A 17,421-nucleotide genomic window follows, 5' to 3' on the forward strand; every position below is an offset into this window, starting at 1 on the left:
GATAAAAGTCAAAGGTTGGCAACACTGGTTTTAAATTATTATTAATTCTGTGTTTCTCACTGTGACATCTTAAGGGCCAGATTGCCCCAGCTGATACACAGATGTACAAGAGGGTGGAATAAATATGAAAGGAGCCTTCTCTCTGCTGAACTGTGACCCTATGGAGAGGTTAGGGACAACTGCAAACTTCTTCATGCCCTGCCCCAGCTACACCATTGGGAAGGGATGATGCCATATAGGCTACTGGTTGGTAATCATTCTATGTTTTTTCTGGCCTAGAAGAAAAATTTTCACCAGCTTTAATTATAAGCAAGGGGTCCAACTTGCTACTTATGCTTCTATTTATTCCCATAGAAATTCTCTGTTAATTTATAATTAAGGTTGCTCAAGTGCATGCTATATCAATATAATTACTAAAAATCAAAGAAATCACCACCTACGTCACTGTTCATTTTCAGTGCAACCTCCACTGACACATTTTACCTCCCTAACTGCATAAAGCCCAAATAGTCAATGTTCTCACTTCCATAACAAACTCACTTTCAACTGCAACAAATTGCCCACCTCATAATCACACCCAAATGCACAGCCTCAACTCCAATCTCAGTAAGACTGAGTTATCTGATTAGCACTTCTTTCACTAGAAAGGAGTACAAAGCATTATCGCTGCCTAAAAAATTCTAAGGCTGAGGTTCAAGTTGAGGTTAAGATTGTGTGTTAGAGCAGTTTTTGAGGAACTGTATTTGTGCAAATATGGGGGCACTTGGGGATGTGGGGCTTTGTTTGAGCTTTGAGGTGTAGGTCTAGAAAGCAGCACTTAGAGGTACCGGACTATGCCAGATATGGGAGACAGAGTATTTCAGAGGATGTGGTGTACAGAGTAGACTGAGGGGGGGAAAGATCTCTCCTGATTATAGGGGCAGGGATCAGATGGGAGACATTAGTAGTCAAGCAAGTGGAACTCTGATGGAGGTAGCCACAGACCAAGCTGATTGGTGTGGTTGAAAGATGACATTTGGGAGCCTGCTTAGGGAGACAAGGATTTTGAGAGAGCCAGGCCCACCCTACAAGCTATACCTCTCAGCCAGCCCTCCCTAACCAACTATGAAAAAGTGACTCCAGCTAGCTCTCCCAATTCTGGGCAAGAAGGCTGGGATGCCAGCTCTGACATGAGAAAGTGAAGCTCTTTCCATCCCCAGCCAGGCACTGAGCTTGTTTCTCTCTTTGGCTCCACTCCCCGAGGTGTTCTTAGCTAATAAGCACTATAACTGTCTTTTATTTTGTTTGCAAATTACTTAATGTTGTTGGTTTTGGATAAATGCAGCTGTGTCTCAACTGAGGTGTTCAGATCATTAAATTATAGGGATCCAAAAAAAAAACAAAAAACCAAACCCAAAAAACAACCCACGAGTCTCCTCTGGAGGATTTCCAAAAAGGATGGTTAAAAATGTGTAGATTTTTTTTTAAAACTAGCACGGTGTTGACAGTGAAAACTGAAGTTTGCCCTCTTATTTGCATGGTAGATTTTGGGTAATAATCAGGTTCAGGTTGCATGTTGTTCTTATGCTGCTTTATGTGGCAAATGAAAATCAAATTTAATTGTGGAGCCTCTGAGGTGCATCCCCCACGTATTCACCAGGGCCTGAATCCTGTAATTGGAGCCACGTGGCTGCAAATGTCCACATGTACATATCCAACTACAGGATCAAAGCATTAAGATCTTAATTCTCTGCACGCTGTAAAGTCCTTCCTATCCATTATATTAGGAAAGTCAGCCAAAAACTCAATTATACTTTTAAAATATATCCTGTCTGTCAGCTGCTGACGTGCAGATTACTCTCTGGTTGGCACAGTATTGACACCTTCTTGGGCTACATCCATTGGAGAACTACTGTAACAAGTACAAGATGGACACTGCCCAGTGATATCTGGAGGGAACTGGAAAGCTGGCTCAATAATGCCAAGGTTAAGTACCTCTAAAAGCAGTTGAGGTTTTTTTCATCATTTTATTATTGTCACCAGAGTAACTTATCACATAATTAGTTTGTGCTCCATCTGCAGACCTCAGGTGCACAGTCTCATTATTAGTCCACAATTTTGCCAACTCCTCTTTATTATGCATAGCTCTCTTTCCCACTGCTTTTGAACTGAGGCCCACGAATGACAGCATTAAAGAGCCCTCTCTTCAATAATTAGATTTGGATGTTTATTTACCCCACAAAAGAGGTTTATGAGAATTTAGTTGAATTTATTTTCTGTTGTAACTGTTACATAATATAACATTGCCTTTACTTCACAAGATGCAAGTGTCTTAATATCAATATTAAAGTACATTTCTATCTCACATTTTAAATATATGGACTCCTCCAAATCCCACCAGTTGTAACTAAGTATTTCTATTGCATTCCTGCTATAATTATTGTGCAGATGTTCCTATTATGGTGAGGAATTGTATAATACTGTAATAACATAAAAGAAAAGGAGTACTTGTGGCACCTTAGAGACTAACCAATTTATTTGAGCACAAGCTTTCGTGAGCTACAGCTCACTTCATCGGATGCATAAGTGAGCTGTAGCTCACGAAAGCTTATGCTCAAATAAATTGGTTAGTCTCTAAGGTGCCACAAGTACTCCTTTTCTTTTTGCGAATACAGACTAACACGGCTGTTACTCTGAAACCTGTAATAAGATACTCAAGCATGTTTTCCACCTTTTGGTCTAAAACCCCCTACTGGCCATAGAATCTAGCTTTAAAGCAATCTGAAAATTTTGCCAGGGTTAAAAAGAGGCCATGTGACATGCACACGCGCGTGCATGCATGTGCACGCACACACACACACACACACACACACATCACAAGGCAAAAACCTAAACCAATTGCAGAGTTCTATTTCTCATTCACTATGTTGGCAAGGGATGGCAGCAATATGATTATGTGATCACTTTGGGGAGCACACTTGATCAATTTTACAGAACCCTGGCTGATTCTGAGATACCAAGGGAAACCCATCAAAGGTTTCTCACATAGATGTAAAGTTATCAAGGCCATCTGAAAAAAAAGATTTCTTTAGCTTCAAAAAGGAAAAGGAAAAGAAAATAGTCTCTTTCCAAGCTTCAGATGTTAAGTGGCAGGTGCACAACAGAGGAAAAAAGGTATTCCTGCTTTTAATCACCGCCTGGAGTACAGGCCACTACAGAAGGAGGCAGGATCATAGCCCTATTCTCACCTCTAAACTGTACGGGGAGACTTTGGCAAACCAGTAAAGTGCCTGAAACCACTATAGTTTATTGCTAAAAGCAGCCAAGTCATCAGGCTTAGCTTAACCAAGGCAGGAGGGGAGGGGGGTCTTTGGGTGCCACAGAGAGGGCAGCTTGACCCCGAGTCCTTCGTGATAAGAATTGTGTTTAAGTGGCTGATACATGCATTTTTGAAGAGCAGGATGTGCCCCAGGAATATCTATTGGGGGCCTCAAGGCTGCAAACTCTGGAAAAACCCACACCTGGTTAATCAATAATCAGAAGGAACCTTTTACTGGACCACTGAAACTGCTTGTAACAAGTTTTATTTAAGGGACATGTCTAACGTATAAATAAGGGGGAAAAGCTTAAGGTAGTTAGACTCTTTTTAGACTCTCCCTCTGGATACATCTTGCAGTCCCCACAGGCAGACGGAAGATTTGGCCACCGGAAGCCTGCCGCTGTGGCACTCGAGAGCCACACTCACCTTTGGTAATTATCAAGGGTTTGGGTTTTTTACTAACCTTTTGCGGTGGTCTGTAAGTGCTTGAGACTAAGTAAAGTTTACCTTTAAGTGAAAGCACTCTTGTGCTGTCCTGTTTGTGCCAGCCATCTATCGGTTGGACGGCTGTGTCTCCCCTGATTTATTTCCTGACACCACCTCGCACAGAGTAAAAGTTACCAAGAGCTTTGGGTTGAAAGAACCCCAGGTAACAATACTAGCCACCAGAGCTAACTATCCAGAGAAAGGGATACACTTGCCCCTCATCATGACTGACAGGGAGCTCCAAGAAACATCATGGAATAGTGATTCCCAGTGCTCCCAACATGGCAATGCAGGTCTGTACCTCCCTGAAATGGGGAAGAAATTACTGCCACAATCTGATTGTAAGGTTTTTTGTTTGCTGCTCCAGAACTTGTTAAAATTCAAATGAACAAATCTTCTATTTATGTTATACCTGTTCAGCCTCTTCCTTGCTTAATGTTTCTTGGTGCTGCTGAAAATCTACTCTGCCTTTTTGCAGGCTTTTGAACTTTTTGCAACTATTGAAATTGACATATTTGACCACACAAATATCATGTTTGACATTTGGCAGCTCCAGTGTGTATATGGAAAACTTACTTTTAACATTTAGCTGTAATCATGAGGGCAATTTAACAAAAAATATTGCTGTCACATAAAAATAATTCTAAAATTATCATTCCTTTTAAAAGGTTTTTCTTCTTTTTGCTGCACCACTAAATATCAAAAATCAAAGGCAATAAAAAACTCTTTCTTCAGGGATAGAGTAGCTCAACTAGTCATCCTGTTTCTATTTGGTTTTTAATATTTCCAGTGAGAACATAATGCTAAGGAAGTCTGCAAGATGTTTTTTAAAATATTATACTCTACAGCAGAGGTGAGCAAACTACGCCCCGGGGGTCACATCCGGCCTTCCAGCCTGTTTAATCTGGAACCTCGAGCTCCTGCTGCAGAGCGGGGTCTGGGGCTTGCCCTGCTCCCGCGCTCCAGCTGGGGAGCTGGGTCGGAGACAGCTCCATGCGCATGTGCCAAGGCTCCTGGAAGCAGCAGCATGTCCCCTGTCCGGCTGCTATGTTTAGAGGTACCCAGGGGGCTCCACACGCTGTCCCCATCCCTAGCGCCACCCCTGCAGCTCCCATTGTCTGGGAACTGCAGCTAATGGGAACTGCAGGGAGGAACCTGCAGATGGGGCAGTGCGCGGAGCTCCCTGGCTGCACCTCCACATAGGAGCCAGAGAGGGGACATGCCGCTGCCTCCAAGAGCTGCTTGAGGTAAGCGCCTCCCGGAGCCTGCACCTCTGACCCCCTCCTGCGCCCCAACCTCCCTGCCCCAGCCCTGAGCCCCCTCCCACACCCTGAATTCCTCATTTCTGGCCCAACCTCAGAGCCCGCACCCCCACACCCCAATTTTGTGAGCATTCATGGCCAACCATACAAGTTCCATACCCAGATGTGGCCCTTGGGCCAAAAAGTTTGCCCATACCTGCTCTACGGGCTAGTAAGTCATTTGTTTAAAATTATGCACCACAGAGGAGTCGCTGTATCAATAGCTGCACAAAAAAATACTAAAAAACTGGAGTCACTGATATGGAAGTATTATTTTCAGTGATGGTAGAATTGTTGTGAATTTAGAGCAGCTAGGATAAGTACCTACATCTCACATTTTAAGAACATAAGAAATCAAAGGTTCTGAAGCAATTTGGATACTTAAGCTTTTTTCTAAATTAAAGCAAATTTGTTAAAATTCATGTTTACGTTAAGTATTTATTGGAAAACAAGTTCATATAGCTCGGTAATGTGCCACCAGGAAACTGCAGACATCTTTGTGCTCAGGAAAAGTCTGCTGCCTCTTCACACTTAGTTTTTCATCAAAAAACTTGCAGATGTCATATTCATTACTGATACTATTGAGCACACCACATTCTTCACAAGCTATGTAGCATGCAGGGGTGTTGTGTATTATCTTTCTTCACTAATGGGTCAGTTATCTTCATCTAGGTTAAGAGCCTTCATCAAGCACATGGATAAAGTACAGTACACCAAAACATTCATGTATAGTTACAATGATCATACCACAGATTGATCATTTCAGATTTAGTTTTTCTTACAACAGCCATCCTTTAAAGTATACATGTTTTATCACAACTAGGGCTCTCGATTAATCACAGGTAACTCATGCGATAAACTCAAAAAATTAATTGCAATTAAAAAAAGGGATAAATTGCACCGTTAAATAATAGAATACCAATTGCAATTTATTAAATATTTTTGAATGTTTTTCCATATTTTCAAATATATTGATTTCAATTACGACAAAGAATACAAAGTGTACAGTGCTCACTTTTTATTATTTTTATTACAAATATTTGCACTGTAAAAATTATAAAAGAAATAGTATTTTTCAGTTCACCTCATACAAGTACTGTAGTGCAATCTATCACAAAAGTGCAACTTACAAATGTAGTTTTTTTAAATGACAACTTCACTCAAAAACAAAACAGGGTGGATAAAAAACAATGATTGTAAAAAATAATTTTAAAAAATCAGATTTTTTGGATAAAATGCTTTTTGAGTAAAAATCCTATCTAAAGATAGTTTTAATTAAGATACATTATAGCTCAAAGATATCTCATCATGGAATAGGGATTATAAATTCTAATTCTATAGTATCAGACAATATATTCATGTAATGTTTCAGGAAAGTTTTGTAAATGAGTTCCAATAGTTCATGGATTAGGGACCCAATCTTATGAGGCTCCACGGGCTTCTGTATAGATTATTTAGGTTAATCTTTCTATCTACCCAATGGGATTCAGTGCTCAGTCTAGAAGTTACCATCGGAGATGCTTAGTGTTGCAGTTCTCAAACTCTGGATTTGTGTCTCCAGAGGTAACATGCTTGTTAACAGCAAAAATGTTTTTAAATAAATAAATAATATATAGAGGCAAGAAATAACAGACCTCAACCTTATTGTCCCTCTGCGAATTTGTGTGCACAGAGTAAATCCCTTACCTTTCTCTAAAAGTGCAAAGTTTCAAAAAGTTCAATGAATAGAAGATTGTTGGGGGTGGAATAGATCTGGACAAGGAGAAGAAGTCTGGAGATAAATGGGAGAAGGGAGGGATAGGCAGTAGAAACAAAAGTGAAACTGTTTGAGCAGCATATTCCAGAAGCCTTGAGGTTTTCGGAATGTAGCCTTCACTGATTTGAGATCTACCATACCATTCTCTCACTAGAAGGGAAAACCTAAAATGACAGCAGGATGGAAAAGAGACCCAGTTTGGGAATATTTTAATGAAGTTCCTCTACCTGTGGGTAAGACAGGCATGCATGGAAAATGCAAACAGTGCAACAAAGAAATGCAAGGCCTGGTTGCCCGCATGAAACAACATCACAAGAAGTGTTCCTTCTCAGGAGGAAGTTGATGAAAGGAGCAGGTCTGAACATGCAGGATCTTCAGGTTGGTAAACTTTTTTATTTCATACTTCTTTCCTAAGGAGTGCCTGTCTTCCTTCTGGACTATTCTTGAATTCTCATGTTTGAGGAAAAAATATAGTTGTTACGCTACAGTACTATCATTTTAGATGCACTTGTGATAAAAAATAACTGAAATAGGCAGATCTCCCTTTTACAATTTCACCTTTGAAGTAGTACTGAGTGTCAGTGTATGCAATGAAGAATACTCAATGAACAGTATTTAAGTTATTATTAACTGCATTGACCTATTTTGTTTAGGAGAATCCATCCTCAACATACAGAATTCTGAAGACTATCCACCTTCAAGATCACCATCATTTTCTATAGTTTCAGAGTTGTCTGCCAAATGTTTTAGTCACATCATATACGTCACATAGCCTCAGTATATCACCTGTAACAAAAAGGAATTAAAAAAAATCTCCATCATCCAGAAACAACCATAGGTAAGTTTGTGATAAGAACCAGCAGATTACAAAAGAGGTAACTGATGAAAAAATTGCCTGGTTTGTTTATGCAACAAACTCTCCTTTCTGTATGATTAACTTCATTAACAAGGTTCAGTCATTAAGACCAGGATACAGTCCACCCAACAGGGCAGATGTCGCAGGCAAATTGCTGGATAAAGTATATGAAAGAGAAATTGAGCAGTGTGCAAAAGGTCCGGAGGATGAAATTGTTCACCTGAGTCTTGATGGGTGGAGCAATGTCCACAATGATCCTGTTGTATGTGCTTGTGTGACAACAGAAGAAGGGAATGTCTTCCTTACAGAAACAACTGATACCTCAGGAAATGCACACAAAACAGAAAACTTACAAGAAATAGCAGTAAAAGCTATAACAAACTGTGAAAAAAAATGCAAATGTCTAGTACGCAGCTTGGTCACAGACAATACTGCAATTATATCCAAAATGAGAAAAACATTTAGAAGAGAATCCCAAGCTAATAACATACGGTTGCAGTGCTCATTTGATGCACCTCCTAGCCAAAGACTTCAGTGATCCAGAAATAAAGGCTTATGTTGCTGAAATTGCAAGATACTTCTGTAACAACCACTTAGCAGCAGCTATTCGGAAAAATGTGGGAGGAACCAAGCTAAGTCTCCCACAAGACGAGCGATCGAACGCAGTAGTGGACTGTTTTGAGCACTATATCAAGAACTGGCCTAATCTGATGACAGTTTGAGAACAAAATCATGAAAAAAATAGATGGCACTGTCATAGCCAAAGTTCTCAACATTGGGCTTAAGAGAAATGTTGAACACATGCTGAGTACCCTAAAGCCTATTTCTGTAGCCTTGAACAAAATGCAGGGAAATAGCTGTTCTATTGCTGATGCTGTTGAAATTTGGAAGGAACTGAGTGAGATCTTAAAAAGAGAAATATGCAATGACAGAGGTAAATTACAAGTATTAAAAAAACAAATGGGACAAGCACCATCTCCAGCTCATTTTCTTGCAAATATTCTCAATACTCGGTACCAGGGTGAAACCTTAACTGCTGAAGAAGAGGAGTTGGCTATGACATGGACATCCAGCAATCATCCCTCCATAATGCCAACTACAATAAACTTCAGAGCTAAGTGTGAACCATTCAAGAAATATGTTTCCTGATGATGTTTTAAAGAAAGTCATACCAGTGAACTGGTGGAAGTCATTTAAGCACTTAGATTCAGAGACTGTTGAAGTGATAATCTCACTTTTAACAGCAGTAGCTTCTTCTGCTGGGGTATCTTCCTTTGGGCTAATTCATGCCAAATTGAGAAATCATTTGGGACCTGAAAAAGCAGGAAAGCTTGTTTTTCTTTTCCAGATTATGAACAAACATGAAAATGAAGGTGAAGACGACCAACTTAGCTGCAGAAGCCAATATTTTAAATTTCTCATGTTACCTGGCTGACAGTCAATTTAATTTTTGTTGTTTTTTTTACAATATTTCATTTAACTCTTTTAGTTAAAAAACAATTTTAACAAAAACAACCCTGATTTTAAAAAACTTGAATATCTAGCTGAATTCAAAAATTCATACGCTTGTTTTGTTAAAATATTATATGTTTGCTGTTGAAGAAAAAAAAATCCAGAATACAAAATGTTGTTGTTTCAGTTAACTAAAGCAATTTAAATGTGTGTCTGGGGATGTTCTCCTCCTAATGCAGGATGGCAAGAAAATCCTCCAAATATTAATGATTAACCTGTTGAATTGGAGAGAGTTCACCTCCCAATGACTTCATACATATCTGCTTAAATTGCCTTTGGTAAATGAAATAACCAAACAACCATTCATTTTCTGAGATAGCTGTAAAACTAATCCGAAAAGTTTTCAAAATAAATCACTCTAAAAATGTATAGTGTGTACCTTCTAAAAATGAAACCTATATCTATCTCTGAGTTGTGAAGAATATGTACTAAGGTTATAACAACCAACAAGAATGCACTTTTATGTAGAAATTATGATTAAATCGAGTCTTCCTGACTAATGATTTAAATCATGATTTCAATCAAATCCACCCTGCAAAACAATGTAAAACTTTAGACCCTACAAGTCCACTCAGTCTTACTTCTTTGTTCAGCCAATCGCCAAAAGAAACAAAAAGAAAAGGAGTACTTGTGGCACCTTAGACCACAAGTACTCCCTTTCTTTTTGCGAATACAGACTAACACGGCTGCTACTCTGAAACCTAAGAGAAACAAGTTTGTTTACATTTACGGGAGATAATGCTGTTTTATTTTTGAATGGAGGTTTTTTGTACATAATTCTACATTTGTAAGTTCAACTTTCATGATAAAAGAGATTGCACTATAGTACGTGTATTAGGTGAATTGAAAAGTACAATTTCTTTTGTTTATAAAGTGAGTACACTTTGTAATCTGTGTTGTAATTGAAATAGAGATATTTGAAAATGTAGAAAATTTCCACAAATATTTAAATCAACGGTATTCTATTATTAACTGCGCAATTAATCACGATTAATTTATTTAATCACTTGACAGCCCTAATAAAAACAAACAGTATGACAATTATAAAAAGCAGCAACGGCTGTCTTAAAAAGATTTCTTTTTCACAACAGCAAGAATTATTACTCCTATTCCACAAACATACAAAGATACCTAGGACTACTTTCACAGATTGCTAGACCTCAATTCACAAGCACACAAGTAACACATGAACACAGATCTATTACAGATGATATTCCAGATAATTTAAATTTTCCTTGGTTAAAATCATAGGGCCTGTTCCTCCAAATACTTCTCATGCACAATTCCCTTTGAAGTTTGTGGAAGAACTGTGCACATAGCTTTTACAGACCTTTAACCAAGATCTGTGCCAACAAATTGCTATATATTGCTTTATGTCATCCTCTTTTATATGACCAACCACCTTTTTTAAAGCAGCATACCACATTCAGGGAACAGCAATGCACTGGTCTACGTAAGAGCACCATTTCCTAACCCTAAAACCTCAGCTTGGATTTTAGTATAATTTTAAAATAAAATATCTGCATGGTCTCATTTAGAAGATTAGGGTTGGAAGAGACCACAGGAGGTCTCCTAAAATTGAAATTGTGCTTAAATATAAAGCAAAATTTCAAAAGGGAATATGGTTTGTTTCTTTTAGTATAGCTATCAAGAATGACATAGAAATTAAATTGGATCTACTTTTCTTGATTACAATTTAAAACAAACAAACAAACAAAAAAACCCCTGTTGCTAAGCAGGTTGCTTAAATGTTCAGAAAAAAAAATCTTTAAAAATGGCAAACCAATTGCAATCATCAAAAAATTCAAAAATGTATATGTGATGAGAAGTCACATCTAAATGTTAAGCTCTTTCGAAGTTCATTAAATGAAGGGGCGGGATGATGGGGGTGGTGAAAGAATCAATAGCTGTTACTTTCCATTTTGTTAGAATTAGCAAAGTCAGTTCTGTTAAATATTTCTTGAGACACTTGCTAATCTTATTGACAGCAATCACTTTATATTAATACAAAATAGATAACCTGTATTTTAAAGGGACAGGCTTCAGAGAACAGCACTTATGTCAATTACAATCATCTGGTTGCTCACTGGACTAGAGCTGGCAGATCAATGGCATGACAGGCAAGTTCACATTGTATCCATCCCAGCTAATCCAGTATTCTAGTTTAATTGATGGTTTACCCAGCTAGACCCACCATAGACATGTTTTCAAACAAGGCATACATGTTTTCAATTGAGTTATATTTTGAGCCTATAACAAGCTTGATAGCTTCTCCAACCAAAACACGTTTGGTTGAGTGGGGATTGTAAAAATCAGTTTGTGAACTGGCATCAAAAGAACGTACAACAAACCAATAATCCACTAACCTAGAACAGTCTTTAATCATCATCTCGTAATAAGATCATAAAGATCTGTGATGTCCACTGACATGGGCTATATCTATTATTAATATACTCTATGCAGTTTGCATGTATATACACACACCTTATATTTTCATTTTTAAAAAAATCTAGCCCTGTTTGTGAAGATGGTATTCTAAATGTAAAGTTGTCTTCCTGAATCTAAAGCCAGATAGCTCCAGTGATTACTCCTGCTTTTGGCTTAGTTTTCAACTATTGTGTATTTTATTTCTGTAGGTGTTCTTAACTATGGCCTTGTCTATACACAAACATTGGAGTATTTACACTAAACCATGCAGAAACAGATTTAGTTAAAATGAAAGCAACACTTTGCCTCAAAATGTTTAAATGGGTTTGTGCAACATATAGTTTACTTTTAAATTAGTGTAACTTGTTTATAAATAAGGCCTATGTTTGATAAGCACATTTTATAAATCTAAACAAATTTCTTTGTACAAAAAATACACCATGAGGCATTAAATGGCAGTATTATATCATTATCCACAACAACTCCAGGGATAACTGAAGATTTCTCCCCAATCAATGGGTTAAAATGACTTCGAAACATTCTACCAACTTACAGTGGTATTGGAAGGGATTTTGAAGAGTTACTTCTGAGGGCATTCTGCACCAAAAAATGAAAAATTCTATGCCAAAATATAATAATTCAGCATACAATATTTTAAAATTCTGCAAATTTTATTTGTCAAATAAATGTGGAGGCTCCAGTATAGCATTGGGGAGCACAGGCAACTGGCTGCACAGAGGTAGGAGGTCACTCTGCAGCTCCCCCACGGACATGGCTCAGCAGTGAGACTGCATCCAACCCTGACACAGCGCAAGGATCGAGCCTGCCCCACAAAACACCCCAGGGCCCTGCCCCTACATGCCAGGTGTGGGCAGGCAGGCTCACCCTGGCAGGATCCAAGTGTGGAGGGACTTAGTGTGGGAGGATACAGGTATGGATTGAGAGGGTTCTGTGTGGGACAATCTGGGTGTGGGAGGCAATCTGGATGCACAGGGGCTTGTTGAGTGATTCTCGGTGCAATGGTAATGCGGCTCCGCGTGAAGGTGGTTGGGGCTCAGCAGGGCAGGATCCGGGTGTGTGGGGGGGGAAGAGAACTCAGCAGGGGGATGTGGGGGATTCAGTGGGGGGGTCCAGATGCTGGGGGAGTGGGACTCAGCAGAGTGGGGGTAGGTTGTTGGGGGGGTTCAGGTGTAGGGGGAGCTCTTGGCTGGGGGGGGTAAGGCTCACCACGAGGATCTGGGTATGAGGGGCTCTGGATGCACGGGGGTTGGGTGGATGGGGGAGCAACTCCCCATACAGTGATCTCTGCCGCTGAGGAGCGATGGTTGGGGAGTTTGCAGAGCTTCCTGCAGCCTGGGGAGAAAAATCTGGGGGTGGGTCTGACCCAGCCCCGGATGCCGTGCAGGGACAGAGGAAGTTCCGTCCTCCAGAGCCCAGATGGACCTAGCAGCTGAGCCTGGCGCAGGGTAGGAGCCACCAGCCGAATCTTCCCCAGTCCCGCACCCTGACCCACCATTGATTTACCTCTCTGCCAGTTGCCCTAAGCACCCAAAACATACTGCTGGGCAGGGTCGCATGACTGCTCTTGTGGCTTCCCTTAGCTTCCCTGACAAAACACTTTTCTGTGGGGAAGCACATAAATCTGCAGAGGACATGAATTCTGCACATGTGCAGTGGTGCAGAATTCCCCCAGGAGTAAAGAGTACACTATAATTCAAAAACATACAGAACACAAGACAAACTGACTTCTGACTACAGAAAGATTATCCTTCTATCAACAATATTGGAAGAGTGCAACTCAAACCACTGAATAAATATTAATTATCATTTCACCACTGAGAGTTAAATTTTTAATTATGCTCATTTCACGATTGTCAAATCTGCTGTGAAAGTGTTCTTAAAACCAATATGTGCTGAGTCATCATCTGAGATTGCTAGAACATGAAATATATTGCAGAATGCAGGTAAAACAGAACAGGAGACATACAATTCTCCCCCAAGGAGTTCAGTTCCAAATTTAATTCACACATTTTTTTTTAATGAGTAACATCAGCATCAAAGCATGTCCTCTGGAATGGTGGCCGAAGCAGGAAGGGGCATATGAATGTTTAGCATATCTGGCCTGTAAATACCTTGCAACACTGGCTAGAAAAGTGCGATGTGAATGCCTATTCTCACCTGCAGGTGACACTGTAAATAAGCAGGCAGCAGTATCTCCCGCAAAGGTAAACAAACTGTGCTGCTGTAGCGTTTTAATCAGACATACCCTGTGATATGAACTGAAGAGACAGAAAGTGTGAAGAGAGAGGAAGAGGAAAAAGTGTCGTTGGAAGGGAGCTCAAGCACATTTGGCAATATTGTTCCGGAATTGACCCAAAAGATCCTTCTAAACACACCACGACAACAAAAAAGAAACTGTTTTAAAGATTTTTTAAAAATACTGATACACACCATTTCAAGGGTGTTCTATCAAGAAAAGTTAAGATAAAATATCAGTGTTTCTTTAAAGGGAAATACAAGTAAAGGACACTGAAAAAGCAGTAACACGATAATGCAAGGACAATACAAAGTGATAACAGCAAGAACTACTAAATAGTAGAATTAAGGTTCGCTGTACTAGTCTAGACTTCACAAACTTAGTTCTGCCGTGTCTTTTTATTTTTAAATGCCATTTCCTGTTATTTTTCACTGACACTGGGTTATTTTCTGACTTAACTACGGTACTATATGATCCACCGATTTAGGACTTAATAGCTTTGGGGCAGTCCTGCACATTTACATACACTGAATATTAAGCACGCACATCAGTGCATGCAGGATTGGGGCTTTAAGGTCCTCCTCACAGCTGTTCAGCATCTGCTGGATACTACTTGGGTATACTGATCAAAATCAGGAGAGCACAGGTTGGTAGAAATGACTACTTAAGGCAACTAAACAGTTTTTCCTAGGAATATGTACATAAACTTATAACCCAAGTTGTGGAGCTAGAATATTGTGCTTTGTACCACTTGATGATTACCTCTTCTGTTCATTCCCTTGGGGCACCTGGCATTGGCCACTGTCCATAGACAGGGAGGGATAGCTCAGTGGTTTGAGCATTGGCCTGCTAAACCCAGGGTTGTGAGTTCAATCCTTGAAGGGGCATTTAGGGATCTGGGGCAAAAACTGGGGATTGGCTCTGCTTTGATCAGGGGGTTTGACTAGATGACCTCCTGAGGTCCCTTCCAACCCTGATATTCTATGATACTGCGATAGATGGGCCTTTGGTCTGACCGTTCTTATGTACCATTCGGTACTGAGCTTTCTGATCCATGAGTTACCAGCAGGACTGTAGCAGGTGGGGTTATAATGCTATTGCTGTAATTTCAACTCTATCTATATGCACTTATAAGAGTTGGGCCTCTAAAGCTGACAAATACGGTCTTATTGTTGCCTTGTACCTGCCCATCCATCTGCATCCACACATCTCCCTCAGGGGAAAGGCTAAGGGAACATACATAACAAAAATGCGGCCCCCTCACTTACCGCACCAGTGGAATGTGTGCAGATGCTAAGGTGAAGCGTGCGGTATAAAACCCACAACCTGTACATCTCACCGTGCTTTACAAAGGGAATACCCACATCATCTCCCCCCGCCCCCTTTTTTTTTTTTTTTTTGGAGAGGAGAAAACTGAGGCATGGAGAGGTGAAGTGATTGGCCAAGGTCAGCCATTGGCAGAGCTGCAACCCCCGCCCGTGGCTCAGCAGAGACACTTGCACCTGCAAAGGAGCAGTAGGCGGAGACCAGCGCCCCGCGACACCCGAGAAGACCCGCCTCGGGGCTCCCGAAGGCACGTCCCGTCCCGTCCCGCCCCGCTCCGCGCCCAAGGCTGACCCGGCGGAGCCCCGCGCTGCGGCCCGCGCATGGTGCGGGCAGAGCTGCGCGCAGACAGCGGCCCGTGTCCCAGCGCTTTCCCCTCCACAACAGCAGGGGGCGCAGCCGCCAGGCCCCGCTGCCCGGCTCGGGCTGACCCCGCGCCCCGCTCCTCACCGGCAGCGCCCGCACTCGGCCCGCCTCACGCAGTGCTCCACCGGCAGCTCCCACAGGCCCTCGCAGCCGCCATCTTCTCGCCCTGCTGCTGTCCCAACGGGCCCTTCCGCGGCGCCCGACTCCTCGCTCCCAGCCGCTGCCGCCTCCATTTCGCCGCCGGCTGCGCAAAGCCGCTGCTCGAGGCTGCGATGTGCGAGACGGCCGCCAGGTGGCGCTAAGAGGCCGCGAAAGGCGGCGGCCGGGGGGGAGCTCGGGTCAGGCCGCAGGGCCCCCGTCCCGTGTGTGAGTGTGTGTCAGGGGGTCAAGCGCCTATCGTGGGACCGTCCCCATGGGCTGCTCAACCAATCACAAGGCCAGGTAGGGTCACTGTTCCCGCCTTGTGTGTGCGGGGGTGGGGGCGGTACCGGGTTATCGCGGTCTGGAGGCGCCATGCCAGCGGAGAAGGAGGGGAGGAGATGGGGCTGGGCGGGGGGAGGCTGCGCAGCTCCCCGCCCCCCCGCGGAATTGCGCCAGAGCCGCGCCCGGGGGAAGGTTCCCGGGCAGTGTTCGAGGCCGGGGCACGCTGTTGGCCAGCCGCGTGTGAGAGCTGGGCGCTGCCGTCGCGCCCACCACAGTGAAACTGCCCAGACATCCTGGGCAGGTGTGTTTCCATCCGCACTGGCCCAGAGTTACTCCGGGTTAACTCCATGAGTGGCTGCGCTGGTTCTGGACGTAGGCTGCGTTATTCTGCATTAGTTTAATTCGGTTTGTTATTTAATATGTATTATTGTAGTCCACAACTGGAGTTAATCAAGCCTGACTTTATTCTATTTTAGCATTTATATGTAGGCAAACAAACATAGGTCTGCATCTATGCTATAGCATATGCTGCTGGAGACTCTGTAGTGTAGGTATATTCTATGTGCAAATCTTTGCAGGATCAGGCCATTAGTGAAAAGTAGATTGGGGGGATTTTAATTAATTTTTGATAAATTCAGCTTATTGTTAAAAGTTAAGTAACTTTATAATGTCTTTCATCGTTTTATGACTAACACCCAGTGAGCAAACACTTTTAATAAAACAGTAGCTCCCTGTGTGACCCCTTAGTCCTTGTTCTCAGTGGACACATGCACAACACCTTTAAAAGATAAGCCTGGGAATTTAAATTAATAACTGTGCTAGACACTAAAAATCATGGATTTAAAAAAAAAAGACACTGGCTTTGTAGCTTATTACAACAATCTAACCCTCCTTAGTCCTATGACTACAGAGGTGTTTACTATCAGTGTCATCGGGAATGATTGTAACGTGTGTTAACTCTTATACACATATCTGTTCCACCCTTGTATTTTTCTGAGACACTCTGAATACCTTTCCCAGACCTGAAAAAGAGCTCTGTGTAAGCTCAAGAACTTGTCTCTTTCACCAAGAGAAGTCAGTCCAAAAAAAAAAAATTACCTCATTCACCTTATCTCTAATTATAATGTGACATTTAAATTGATAGTGCCTCATAATATCTTTTATGGCATCAAGTGTCATTCCCCAGGTGCCTCTCTTTGGCTGTAAATACATTAACTTTTTTTTCCACACCTTTATTTTTTCAGTGGTAGTAGGTATTCCTAATTATTAAATATGAACTAAAATGCTTTTTTACCTGAAAGCCAAAACTCAGGGATGTGTGTTACTAAAATTTGCACTAGTCCAGAATGGCAAGTATTTTTGCATTAAAGCTCACACACAAAATCCACAGGGCAAACACAGGTATTTGTTTAGTAG

The 17,421-nt window shown here is 41.5% G+C and overlaps 1 protein-coding gene across 5 annotated transcripts in view; it reads right to left on the reverse strand.

Annotated features, from left to right (window-relative positions):
• The window catches only part of DTWD2 (DTW motif tRNA-uridine aminocarboxypropyltransferase 2), a 191,785-nt gene extending 175,678 nt beyond the window's left edge, over window positions 1-16,107 (reverse strand). For 2 of the 5 annotated variants that reach the window (XM_073344790.2, XM_073344788.2), the window contains exon 1: window positions 15,667-16,106. In XM_073344790.2, coding sequence (XP_073200891.1) covers window positions 15,667-15,815 — 149 coding nt within the window. In that variant the 5' untranslated portion in view covers window positions 15,816-16,106. Of the gene's footprint in view, window positions 1-15,666 lie in introns of all 5 variants that reach the window. The other 3 variants (XM_073344786.2, XM_073344787.2, XM_078852851.1) reach the window with 3 other exon arrangements.
• Between the last annotated feature and the right edge of the window lie 1,314 nt (window positions 16,108-17,421).

This window comes from Lepidochelys kempii, chromosome 5, assembly GCF_965140285.1.
Source record: "Lepidochelys kempii isolate rLepKem1 chromosome 5, rLepKem1.hap1, whole genome shotgun sequence".
NCBI classification, from domain to species: domain Eukaryota; kingdom Metazoa; phylum Chordata; order Testudines; family Cheloniidae; genus Lepidochelys; species Lepidochelys kempii.